General features: G+C 43.8%; 1 protein-coding gene across 8 annotated transcripts in view; it reads left to right on the top strand.

The window, feature by feature from the left end:
- The window catches only part of BPIFC (BPI fold containing family C), a 57,247-nt gene extending 47,959 nt beyond the window's left edge, over positions 1-9,288 (top strand). For all 8 annotated transcript variants that reach the window (XR_015164048.1, XM_086401189.1, XM_086401191.1 and 5 more), the window contains 4 exons: positions 5,257-5,299; positions 6,941-7,004; positions 7,748-7,824; positions 8,692-9,288. Coding sequence is in view for 7 of the 8 variants with exons in the window: in XM_086401189.1 (XP_086257315.1) it covers positions 5,257-5,299; positions 6,941-7,004; positions 7,748-7,824; positions 8,692-8,811 (304 nt within the window). In the remaining variant the exon portion in view is untranslated. The remainder of the gene's footprint in view (positions 1-5,256; positions 5,300-6,940; positions 7,005-7,747; positions 7,825-8,691) is intronic.
- The last annotated feature ends 2,997 nt before the right edge of the window (positions 9,289-12,285 follow it).

Raw genomic sequence — 12,285 nt, 5'->3', positions numbered from 1 at the left:
TCATACAGATTACTTAATTCTAACCCTTTTTCTTAATCACGTGTAAAGCTCAAGGCAATCCAGTGCACATGACTGCTCAACCAATTAGAGTGTGGAACATTTTTTTGACATTCCCATAATCAAGAATTTGGATGCTCCCAAACTGCACCCCACCCCACTACCATACACACAGGTGCATGTGCGCGTGCACGCGCGCACGCACACACACACACACACACACACACACACAGTTGCCCTACTACCTCTCCCACGCAGCACTGTCAGAGAATGCAAATACAGCTGCCTACAGCAGATAGTATCACACCCAACTCTACTTCTCACAGTTGGGCAGATAAACTTTTCCCAGCGTGAGCCATCTGGTGAGAAACAGAAAGGAAAACAGGTCTGGGAAGAATGGATTCAGTTTCTGTTGGAACGGTGCTCGGACAGGTCAGCAGAGCTCAGGCTTGGCAACTGGGCTGATTTCCATCTCCACCCTCCCATTGAGCTATGGTTGAGGCCAGCGGAAAGGAAGGCCACAGTGGGGGCCCCTATTGGAGAAGCAACCCCCAATGACTTCTTCCCTTTCTCCCAGACTCATTGGTGGGAGGGTGGATTTCTAAACTGCAGAAGGCAATGGAGTTAAAATACCCGGAAACTTCCTCAGCGAGAGAATCCTTTGCTTCTGGAGGAGGCTCAACATATGCCTCCCCTCAAAAGTGTTCATCATTGGATTAAATCCACAGCCTAGAGTTTTCAAGATCTTCAGCATCTGGTCCTACCTTTCAAACTAGCCAGTCTTCCCTCCCTAAAGTGAACATACTGCTCCAGCTGCCTCACCCTCGAGATGACCTCAGTCCAACAGACCAGCAGTCCCCAACCTTTTTAGCACCACAGACTGATTTTGTGTAAGACAATTTTTCCATGGACCAGGTAGGGGTGGGGGGATGGGGAGAGATGGTTCAGGCAGTATTACCAGCAATGGGGAGCAATGGGGAACAAACGGCATTGATCGCCCACCCACGGCTCACCTCCTGCTGCACGGCCCAGTTCCTAACAAGTACCAGTCCGTGGCCCAGGGGTTGGGGACCCTGCAATATACACTTTCCCATCCATCTTTTATCTGCTCATTTATCCATACGTCCACTCGGTAAGAATTTATAGAGCACCAAGTATATGTTCTGCCCTGTTCTTGATACAGAGCGCTGAGAGAAAAACAATAGTTTCTACCTTCTGGGTCCTCAGCTTAGTGAGGGTAATACTCAGATTAAGAAGCAATTACAGTACTGGGTGCTAAGGGACAGGTGCTTGTACGTGGTAGTATACAGAGTGCTTCTCTCAAAGGACAATTTATTTTCCCCCCATATTACACACACACACACACACAATCCACTCTGGTCCTATCACCTTTTCACACCTTCCCAGAATTCCTGCAACAAGTAGTGTGTAAACCCATAAAACAGCACCTGAATACAAGCTGCTTTGTAATATCCTACAATTGTTTCCTGCACATACAGCTTCTCCCCATCCCTCAAAAATACAGATATCAATAAAATTCTTCACATTGCCTAGCACATTACTGAGCATAGAAGAAGCACCTGGGAATCTCACCCTGCCAATCTTTTCTCCATAGTGCAACTAGAGTGATCTTTACAGAGCACTGACATTCCCTGCCCCTCCTTAGAAACATTCCATAGATTCCTTTCCAGATAAACATAAAATTTCTAACATGGCCTGAATAGCCTAGCCTGGTCAGACAGACAGCCACTATCTGTCTGTCTAGCATCATACTGCAGCTCTCTCCCTAGCTTTCTGTTCTCTCTACACAGACCTTTGCAACCTCTGCGCAGACCCCTTCCCCCTTCCTTCCCCATTTTGCCTTTTTAATCCTGCTCACTCCACTCCAGTACTCTTGCCTGGAGAGTCCCATGGATGGAGGAGTCTGGTGGGCTGTAATCCATGGGGTCGCTAAGAGTCGGATACGACTGAGCGACTTCACTTTCACTTTTCACTTTCATTCATTGGAGAAGGAAATGGCAACCCACTCCAGTGTTCTTGCCTGGAGAATCCCAGGGATGGGGGAGCCTGGTGGGCTTCCGTCTATGGGGTCGCATGGAGTCGGACACAACTGAAGCAACTTAGCAGCAGCAGCAGCAGGATCCTTCTTATGTCAACTCTAAGACACAGCTCTTCCTTGGAGACCTTACCGAATCCACCAAGTTAGATCAGGTTCTTTTGTCATTTACCTCAATGAACGTATTTCTTTCCTTCAGAGTTTTTATCTAACCTTTAATTAAGCCTTCATCAGTGCGATTGTTTGGCTAAAGTCTGCCTTCCCACTGGGGTGTAAACTACAAGGGATAGTGACTGTGTTTGGTTTTTACTCATATTTCTATCTCTGGTACCAGTTCCAGGCCTGACATATACTAGGTTTTCAATAAATACCTGCTAGAAGAGTCAACGAGTGAATGAGGGAAAACTATGTGTGATATATGTCATGCTCTGTACTCAGTCCTAGGAATACAAAGGGAATTAAGGCTGGATCTCAACCCACAGGGAACTTATAGTGAGAGGGCAAAGAGAGAAGCAATTATTTTAGGGACTGCATACAAGGACTCATTAGCAATGTCTGCCATGGCCATAGGGTTGCAGGAAAGGCATTGTGAGTGTCTGTGCTTTGGTCCACTTGGCCTTCATTATGTCACACTTGCTACATTAACTCAGAATATGAAGAAACTTTGTCTTTTGCTGTGTTTTAAAATTTGAACTTTAGCTCTGGTTTTCGATCAGAGCAGTAAACCTTCTCCAAAATGTTCCTTTCTTTTTCTCTTCTCTTCCTTCTTTCTTTCTTTCTGCCATGTGGCATGCAGGATCTTAGTTCCCTGACCAGGGTTCAAACCCATACCCTCTACAGTGAAAGAGTGGAGTCTTAACCACCAGACAGCCATGGAAGCCCCCAAACCCTTAAAAATAGGCTTTACTTGGACTATCAAGTCTAGTGGTTAAGACTCCACGTTTTCAATACAAGGGATGCAAGTTCAATCCCTGATGGGGGGACTAAGATCCTGCATGCCATGTGGCATAGCCAAAATTAAGTAAAATAGGTTATACTTTTATATGCCTGCAACATAGAACTATTTGAGCTCCCTTTCTCTCCAGCTACTCTGTGTTTCTCTAATAAAAATTAGCTGCTAGTAGCAGGACTTCCCTGGTGCCTCAGACTGTAAAAAAATCCATCAGCAATGCCAGAGACCTGGGCTCGATTCCTGGGTTAGGAAGATCCCCTGGAGGAGGGCATGGCAACTCACTCCGGTATTCTTGGCTAGAGAATCCTCATGGACAGAGGAGCCTGGTGGGTTACAGTCCATGGGGTCAAAAAGAGTCAGACATGACTGAGCAACTAAACACAGCCCAGCACAGCAGGGCTTGAAGTAACAGATTAGGGGCCAAGAGGAGAATACAAAGTCAAAGGAGTGAAGTTGGTTGCCACCTAGTGGTCTGAGTTGAGCTTTTGTGTTTTTCAGAGCCAGGACAGGAAGAGTTTAGCCAGTGAGACTTGTCCATTAAATGGCAACCTACTCCAGTACTCTTGCCTGGAAAATCCCATAGACTGAGAAGCCTGGTAGGCTACAGTCCATGGGGTCGCAAAGAGTCGGACACAACTGAGCAACTTCACTTCGCTTCACTTCAAACTAACGGGGTAAATTGAGAACTAGGAAACAGAAGTAATCCCAGGTGGCTCAGTGGTGAAGAATCCGCCTGCCAACTCAGGAGACACAGTAGACACACAGGTTCCATCCCTGGGTCGGGTAGATCCCCTGGAGCAGGAAATGGCAACTGGCTCCAGTATTTTTGCCGGGATAATCCCATGGACAGAAGAGCCTGGTGGGCTACAGTCCACAGGGTCTCAAAAGAGTCACACACAACTTAGCAACTGAGCACACGTGCACAAGGAAAGGAGAGTTTGGTTTGTAGGAACCTCAGATGGTACCCAGTCATGGTTTGGGGATGTAATGAAAGATCAGAAAGGAGATTCACAAGTGTGTTCCTCTTTCGTGTAGGCCGAATTTCTAGACTGCTCTAGATTGTTCCTCATAAGAAGCAGGTTGACCAGGGGGAGGCATTCCCCTCACATTTCCCCAGCAGTATCTTCAAGTGATGTTCAACTGCTCAGCTTCCTTCCTTCAAGGATGCCCTAAAAATTCTGGTCTTCACTTTCTAGTAAGATCAGTCTGAGCCACAGGGCCTCTGATATCATCATCTCTTTCCTTTTTTCTTTTTTTTTTTAAATTTTTTGTGGGGGGGGATCTTAATCCCTCAACCAGGGACTGAACCTGCGCCCCCTGAGATGGAAACACTCTATCGGGAAAGTTCCCTCTGGCACCATTTCTGATCCTTGTCAGAATTAACAGTCTTTCTAGTTTTTGCTCTTAGCTGTCACCTTAAAGAAACCTCAAAGCCTAATTCATACTAACATGATATTGGCTGATAATAAGCAAACTTACCTCTTCCATGCACATTTGTTTCTTAAATGTTAGAGCAGAAATATTCTTGGGAGAGGCACAGCTGAGTAAAGTGGCTACACCTTATTGAAGAGGGGCATAGATAGGGAGACACTTAGACGTTTATGAACTCCTTGATCATCAGTTTTCTTGTCTGCCAAAGGGACAGTGATAGGAGCATCACTCACAGAGTCATTGGGAAGATTACATTCTAAATGTTTATATAGCTTCTAGGAGAGTCCATGTCGCCACCACTGTCATCATCACTGTCATTGTCGTGTTTATTAATAAGGGACCAGTCTAACTCGGGGAAGTTGCAAGGTTGAGTTTAGGGCAAGAAGACATAAAAACTGCTTCTTAAGAATGTTCTGGGAAGTTCCCTGGTGGTCCAATGGTTAGGACTGGTTACTGTCACTGCCAGGGCCTGGGTTTCTGGTAGGAGGACTAAGATTTCAAACACCACGTATCTCAGCCCAAACAAAAATGTTCTGTGTTTCAAGTTGGCAACAGTAAGTCCCTTATAGCAAATGCAGTTGGGCAACCTGTCTTGTTTCCGTTTTTCCTGCCCTGCTTCTTCAGCAGCAAATACAGGGGGAAAGATGCACTAGAACTCGATGTTCTCACAAGTTTGTGTGGCTTTTAAATAATGACTTATTGAACTGAAAAAATTGTATCTTTTTCCTTTTGTTTCTTTCTACTGATGTGGTTGTTTTTAAGCCTTCCCTCCTTGAACTCCTTCCTACTGTTTTTTGTTGTTGCTTTGTTTCATTTTCAGATTCCGCCTTTCTTTGCCAGAGTCCAATCGCGGCAATATTGAGGTAAGAATCAGTGCTCTCCAAGTTCCCACCTAGGGAAAAATAAGAAATCTATATGGTAGCTGGATAATTGTTTTCTTTGCCTCTGAGTGTAGGCTTTGATTTTAAAATTCTTTATGTAGCTACACATCCACCAAGCCCATTAACCATTAAGCAAGAGAGGAATTCCCTTGTATATATTCAAAAAGACTTTAAAAAGAATTCAAAAGATTGTTAAGACTATGTAATGCTGGGGGAGGAAACAGACATTCTCAGGAACATGTCATTTTTTGGATAAAATAATCCTCTAGAGTTTACGATTCAGACTACCAAAGGATGATGCTCTAAATGAATTGTTAGGCATGGTTCAGTTTGTTTTTCAAAGGTTTTCTACCCATCTCCTAAAATTAAGTTAAGGCTGGTTGCGTAGATGCCTCTTTGGAGGGGTCTAGCTTGGTGACCTCCTAATTGGAAGAGGTCATCCCAACATACAACATGGAAACCCTATGCCCCAAGCCTCAGGAAGATCAGCCGAATCAACAATTTGTGTCTCTACCCTATCTCTACAAGTCACTTATGTTATAGAGAAATGATTCTCAGTTAGGGTCAATTTTCCCCTTCAGGAGCATTTAGCGATGTTTGTAGACATCTCTGAAAAAAAATGACAATGGTGTAGATAAGGAATTTTATATCATATTAACTTGTTTAATCCTGGCAAAACCCCAAGGGATTAGTATTATTATCTTCACTTTATGGTTGAGGAAACTGAGGCACAGAGAGGTTAAGGAACTTCCCCAACATCACACAGTAAGGTGGTCAAAACAAGAGATACACCTAGGAAGTCTGCTTCAGAGCCATCCTTGCTAAGCTGCAAAAAGGTTCTTTTCTTATTATTGCTAAGCATATAGGATGCTTAAAAAACATTCATTGAACGAACTGAAGTTCATCATAGTCTATTTGTTTTTAATACCTGAGTCTTCCCAAGAACCAGCAGTTTGCTAAAGTGAAAGTCGTTCAGTCATGTCCAGCTCTTTGTGACTCCATGGACTATACAGTATATGGAATTCTCCAGGCCAGAATACTGGAGTGGGTAGTCTTTCCCTTCTCCAGCGGATCTTCCTAACCCAGGAATAGAACCAAGGTCTCCTGCATTGCAGGTGGATTCTTTACCAACTGAACTATGAGGGAAGCATTTTGCTAAGATTATACAACTACTTAGTTTATTAAAGATAAATTGCATGTTCTGGTGGTGCCATTGACTATAGAGCATAACATAGGGAAACTCCTGTGACTGGAGTTCCCAATAAATTAATGAAAGACCACTAACTGGAATATCTATTGGCCATTCTAGATTGTCTTACTTGATATCTAAGCTGCCACGTTTACTGCCACTGTGTGGTCCCTCTGCATTTGCTGTCACCATGATCCAGTGTAGAAAGGGAAGAAATGCCCATCCTCAATAAGGAAAAAAGATTAGGAAACCTGGGAAAATGGTTTTCCATAAAATAGCTTTCCGTGTCTGGAAACCTAGAATATGTCTGTGGGGAGATGCTGATTATTGCTGCCCATTCTGATAAGGTCTGGGAGAGTGCATGTCCAAACCAGGCATCATACTTTCAAAATACCCTCATTTAACAACTGATCCAGTTTCCCCTTTCATTTTAGGTCTTGAGGTTTGAGAACATTCTGTCCTCCATTCTCCACTTTGGAGTCCTCCCACTAGCCAACGGTAAGGGAATCTGGGGAAACAATGTAACTCGGACACTGGTTACATGTTGGGGATTGGCCGGGATTTTCCATCCTGAAGCTTGTACTTGCTAATATGTTATTATGAATCCAGGCCAGGGCCAGAATTGACAGAGTTGATACCATCAACTATATGGCTTCTAAATTAGATATTCCAGCTTCAAGCCTTGTAGCAACCCTACTTGCAAGCAAGAACTGCTAACTCTGGTTGAGCTAAGGAAATTAAAACCATTCTCCTTAGGCAGTCAAGAATCTCCTTTGGGTCAGCCAGAAATGAGATGAAGCTCTCTTGAGGGTGTCTCTGTGGTTCTTATGCAAAGATCACCACTGGAATAGACAGTGGAATGACAATCCCAGACCTACACTGCAATTGTTCACAAATGGTAGCATCTTGAGTGCGGCTTGGTTAAAATATGTTTTGTATTGGAGATCAAAATATTCTCAGGACCCACTGATTAAGGTATTTTCAAAATATAAATTGGATGAATTGCTATCTTTTTTTTCTGCCATCCATATACACATAGTTGCAAGAACATTTTTATTAAGCACAGACTAACCATTCTTTCAGGAAAATGCTAGGGATATATCAGAGAGAATTGAAGGCACAGAACCAGGAAGAGTGGAAGGATAAATTATCAAAAAGTTTTTTGTTAGTCTCTTACTAAAAAGTTTACCAAATCTTCCATTCCGGTGCCCAATTATTTCACACCTTATTCTGTATTTTAGCAAAATTACAGCAAGGATTTCCTCTACCCAACCCACACAAAATCTCACTCGTCAATTCAGATATTGAAGTTCTTGAGGTAAGAATTATCAGTATTAATTGCGCCATTTCTTTTCATCGTAGAATGCACCTCTTCCTATTTTTCTTACTTTTTGTTTTATTTTGTTCTGCTTTGTTTTTTCCCAGCCCAAGGAATTTTATAAACAAGATATTTAGCTCTTAAAGCTCATAATTAGTAATGAAAAGCCCTTAAACTTGAGTTTAAAAATCACACCAGAAAAAAAAAAAAAAAACACATCAGACCAAATCTGATTTCCCTGTGAAGCCAAGGTTATTCACACCACAGTACAAGAAGATGCACCTGTGCACTTTATTTTATTTGTTCCACAAGATATGCTGTAAGGCTGGGATTGTGAATCCCATTTTATAGATGAGGACAGGAAGACTCAGAGAGGTGAAAAGGTTTATGTAGCTGGAAAGGGCATATTTGAGACCAGATTGGCTCTTCTGATTCCCTTAGTAAGTAAACTTTGGCCTGAACCAAAGACATTCCTCTGGGTTCAGGGATCTGCTGTAAGTCATTTCCTGGTTAATCATTATTCACAAACTTCAGAATACCTTATTTCTTCCCTTCTGGGGCTTTTTGGTTTAGGGAGGTAGATGTTAGAATCCGACAGAATTCTCCAATCCTATATACTACTCTGCACCCCCTGTTCCCTCCCCATGTCCCCTTCTATAATTGCTTAAGTCGCACAAGGTGACAAGAATCCAAAATAGCCTGTTCCCCTGTCTGAGACCTTGACAAGGAGGTGGGGGTAGAGGAGGGTATGATATAGTAGGACCCGGTAAAGAAGCCCCGTCCCCCTCACCCTTCAGGCAGACTTAGACATCCTATGGCAGCACACCCCCAAGTTTGACATCGTCTTCGTTGTTGCATCCTTTTCAGGGTTTCCTTTTGATCTCCACCGACCTGAAGTATAAAACATCAAAGCAGCAGCCAGGTTTCCATGGTTGGGAAGATCTGCACCTGATAAGTGGACAGTGGAGCGGGAAGCCAACCCCATGATTGCCTGTTTAGAGTCCACTCCAGGAAGCAAATGGCCCTTAATCCCACAGCTCCTATAAACCCAGGGCTGGAAGACAGTACACATTGGAATTGTAAAGCCCTTGTGGAACGCCGGAAGTTTTCTTTCTCAAGGCCTCAGGAATATAGAGGGAGGCAAACTGGGTGAAAGGGTTAAACCAGGCTGTGTGTGTCCCCACGGGCGTGGAGGGGTAGCTGTTGGAATGTGCGTTCGTGTTTGCGTGCCTGTTGTGTGCTCCTGTGTCAGTGAGATTCTGTGGCCAAGAACAAGGTATGTATTACTTCTAAGGTCTGTGAGAAGGTCTCAAATACAGACTTGCATCAGTTGTTATCAGCGGAGATCCCTTTAGCCTCTTCAGCTTTCTAGGGTTCCCTCCTCCCTGCATACTGGATTTTATGTTTTATATTTACTGCTACTGTCTCCTGTATTTAATTAAAATTGTTTTCTATCAAAGTAAATTTTGCCTTTTCATTTGCAAAGTTTCTTGTCCCTGATTTTTTTTTTTTGTAATAAAATAAGACAGGTAAGAAGAGAATATAGTGTCCTTAAGGGTTTTTTGTTTGTTTGTTTGTTTTTCTCTCCTACGCTGCACGGCCTTCTGGCTTGTGGGACCTTAGTTCCCTAATGAGGGATGGAATCTGGGACCTCTTGGAAATGCAGAGTTCTAACCACTGGACCATCAGGAAATTCCCTAGTGTTTTTAATACTACCACAAACTGAGCTTGTACAGATTTCAAAACTTGATTTAAAAAGGGAATATGTTCTCTCTTTGGAGAAGGCAATGGCACCCCACTCCAGTACTCTTGCCTAGAAAATCCATGGACAGAGGAGCCTGGTAGGCTGCAGTCCATGGGGTCGCTAAGAGTTGGGCACAACTGAGCGACTTCACTTTCACTTTTCACTTTCATGCATTGGAGAAGGAAATGGCAACCCACTCCAGTGTTCTTGCCTGGAGAATCCCAGGGGTGGGGAAGTCTGGTGGGCTGCCGTCTATGGGGTCGCACAAAGTCGGACATGACTGAAGCGACTTAGCAGCAGCAACAGCATGTTCTCTCTTAGATGTGTCTGGAGAGAAACAGTGATTACAGGAAACTCTACAAATTGTATCACTTTAAGTTTTAGGCTGCTTTCTCTCTCAAATTAAATGAAATGGCAATGCAGAGTACTAGATAAATCATAGATAGATTAATGTTGTTGGAGCAACAAATCAATGGGGTAAAATTGGGGCAGAAGAGGAGGAAAGGGGAACTAAATAGAATCCACACTTTGCTTTTGTGATGCTGACAATCCAGTGGGGGAACAGAAGACAGCTGTTTACTGGAGGGCTTACCCAGTATTTAATCTTCACGATCACTTGTGAAGAATTATGATCCCATTTTATAGAAAAGGAAACAAAAATTATTAAAAAGAGATTTATCATACAAAGCTAGTAAACAGCAACAGTAAAAATTCAATCCAAGCCTTTCTGATTCCAACGTCACTGTTCTTTACATGAGGTAGGATTAGAAATAGAAAACACTTAAGGCTCATTTATTATTGTGAAGAAGAGGCAGTGTGTATAAAAGCAGGTTCATAGAGTACTTAGTCATCAGAGAAGACTAGGCTGGGAAGCCCTAGACATCCATAACAACTGCCATTTACTCATCTTTGTATTGCTCATCTGACCTCAATAGATGTCCTTGTCAGTGTTGTTGGAATAAATGATAAACTGTCATGTTTCGTTCTTCGGAATGCTCTTTTCTGACTTAAGTATTTAATGTGTTCACAAATTCGTTTTGAAACATTACAAAATTTCCATTGTGGTATCTGTTTAAATGTTTCTCTTTCTCAGCTACAGACATCTCTTTCTCCCTCACTCAGTTCAGTTCAGTTCAGTCGCTCAGTCATGTCCGACTCTTTGTGACCCCATGAATCACAGCACGCCAGGCCTCCCTGTCCATCACCAACTCCCGGAGTCCACCCAAACCCATGTCCATCAAGTCGGTGATGCCATCCAACCATCTCATCCTCTGTTGTGCCCTTCTCCTCCTGCCCTCAATCTTTCCCAGCATCAGGGTCTTTTCAAATGAGTCAGCTCTTTGCATCAGGTGGCCAAAGTATTGGAGTTTCAGCTTCAACATCAGTCCATCCAATGAACCCCCAGAACTGATCTCCTTTAGAATGGACTGGTTGGATCTTGCAGTCCAAGGGACTCTCAAGAGTCTTCTCCAACACCACAGTTCAAAAGCATCAATTCTTCGGCGCTCAACTTTCTTTGTAGTCCAACTCTCACATCCATACATGACTACTGGAAAAACCATAGCTTTGACTAGATGGATCTTTGCTGGAAAAGTAATGTCTCTGCTTTTGTGGGGTGTAAACTCCAAGTTGTTCATGGGGTTCTCAAGAATACTGAAGTGGTTTGCCATTCCCTTCTCCAGTGGACCACATTCTGTCAGATCTCTCCACTATGACCTGCCCATCTTGGGTTGCCCCACGGGCATGGTTTAGTTTCATTGAGTTAGACAAGGCTGTGGTCCTAGTGTGATTAGACCGACTAGTTTTCTGTGAGTATGGTTTCAGTGTGTCTGCCCTCTGATGCCCTCTTGGAACACCTACCATCTTACTTGGGTTTCTCTTACCTTGGGCGTGGGGTATCTCTTCACGGCTGTTCCAGCAAAGCACAGCCACTGCTCCTTACCTTGGTCGAGGGGTATCTCCACTTTGGCCACCTCATGCGAAGAGTTGACTCATTGGAAAAGACTCTGATGCTGGGAGGGATTGGGGGCAGGAGGAGAAGGGGACGACAGAGGATGAGATGGCTGGATGGCATCACTGACTCAATGGACGTGAGTCTGAGTGAACTCCGGGAGTTTGTGATGGACAGGGAGGCCTGGTGTGCTGCGATTCATGGGGTTGCAAAGAGTCGGACACGACTGAGCGACTGAACTGAACTGAACTGAAACTCCAAGCTCAAAAGAATTGTTGCTTTTGAACTGTGGTGTTGGGGAAGACTCTTGAGAGTCCCTTGAGCTGCAAGGAGATCCAATCAGTTCATCCTAAAGGAAATCAGTCCTGACCCAGAGGGATGGGTTGGGGAGGGAGGTGGGAGGGCAGTTCAGGATGGGGAACAGGTGTACACCCGTGGCCAATTCATGTCGATGTATGGCAAAACCAATACAACATTGTAAAGTAATTAGCCTCCAATTAAAATAAATAAATTTGTATTACAAAAAAAAGGAAATCAGTCCTGAATATTCATTGGAAGGACTGATGCTGAAGCTGAAACTCCAATACTTTGGTCACCTAATGGGAAGAACTGACTCATTTGAGAAGACCCTTATGCTGGGAATGATTGAAGGCAGGAGGAGAAGGGGACGACAGAGAATGAGATGGTTGGATGACATCACCGACTGGATGGACGTGAGTTTGAATAAGCTCCGGGAGTTGGTGATGGACAGGGAATCCTGGCGTGC

The sequence above is a fragment of the Bos grunniens genome, chromosome 5 (genome assembly GCF_055505025.1).
Source record: "Bos grunniens cultivar Pamir isolate PY7600 chromosome 5, Bosgru_T2T1.0, whole genome shotgun sequence".
Taxonomy (NCBI): domain Eukaryota; kingdom Metazoa; phylum Chordata; class Mammalia; order Artiodactyla; family Bovidae; genus Bos; species Bos grunniens.
The sequence above is the reverse complement of the archived record's forward strand: the minus strand, read 5'-3'. Positions and strand labels throughout refer to the sequence as shown.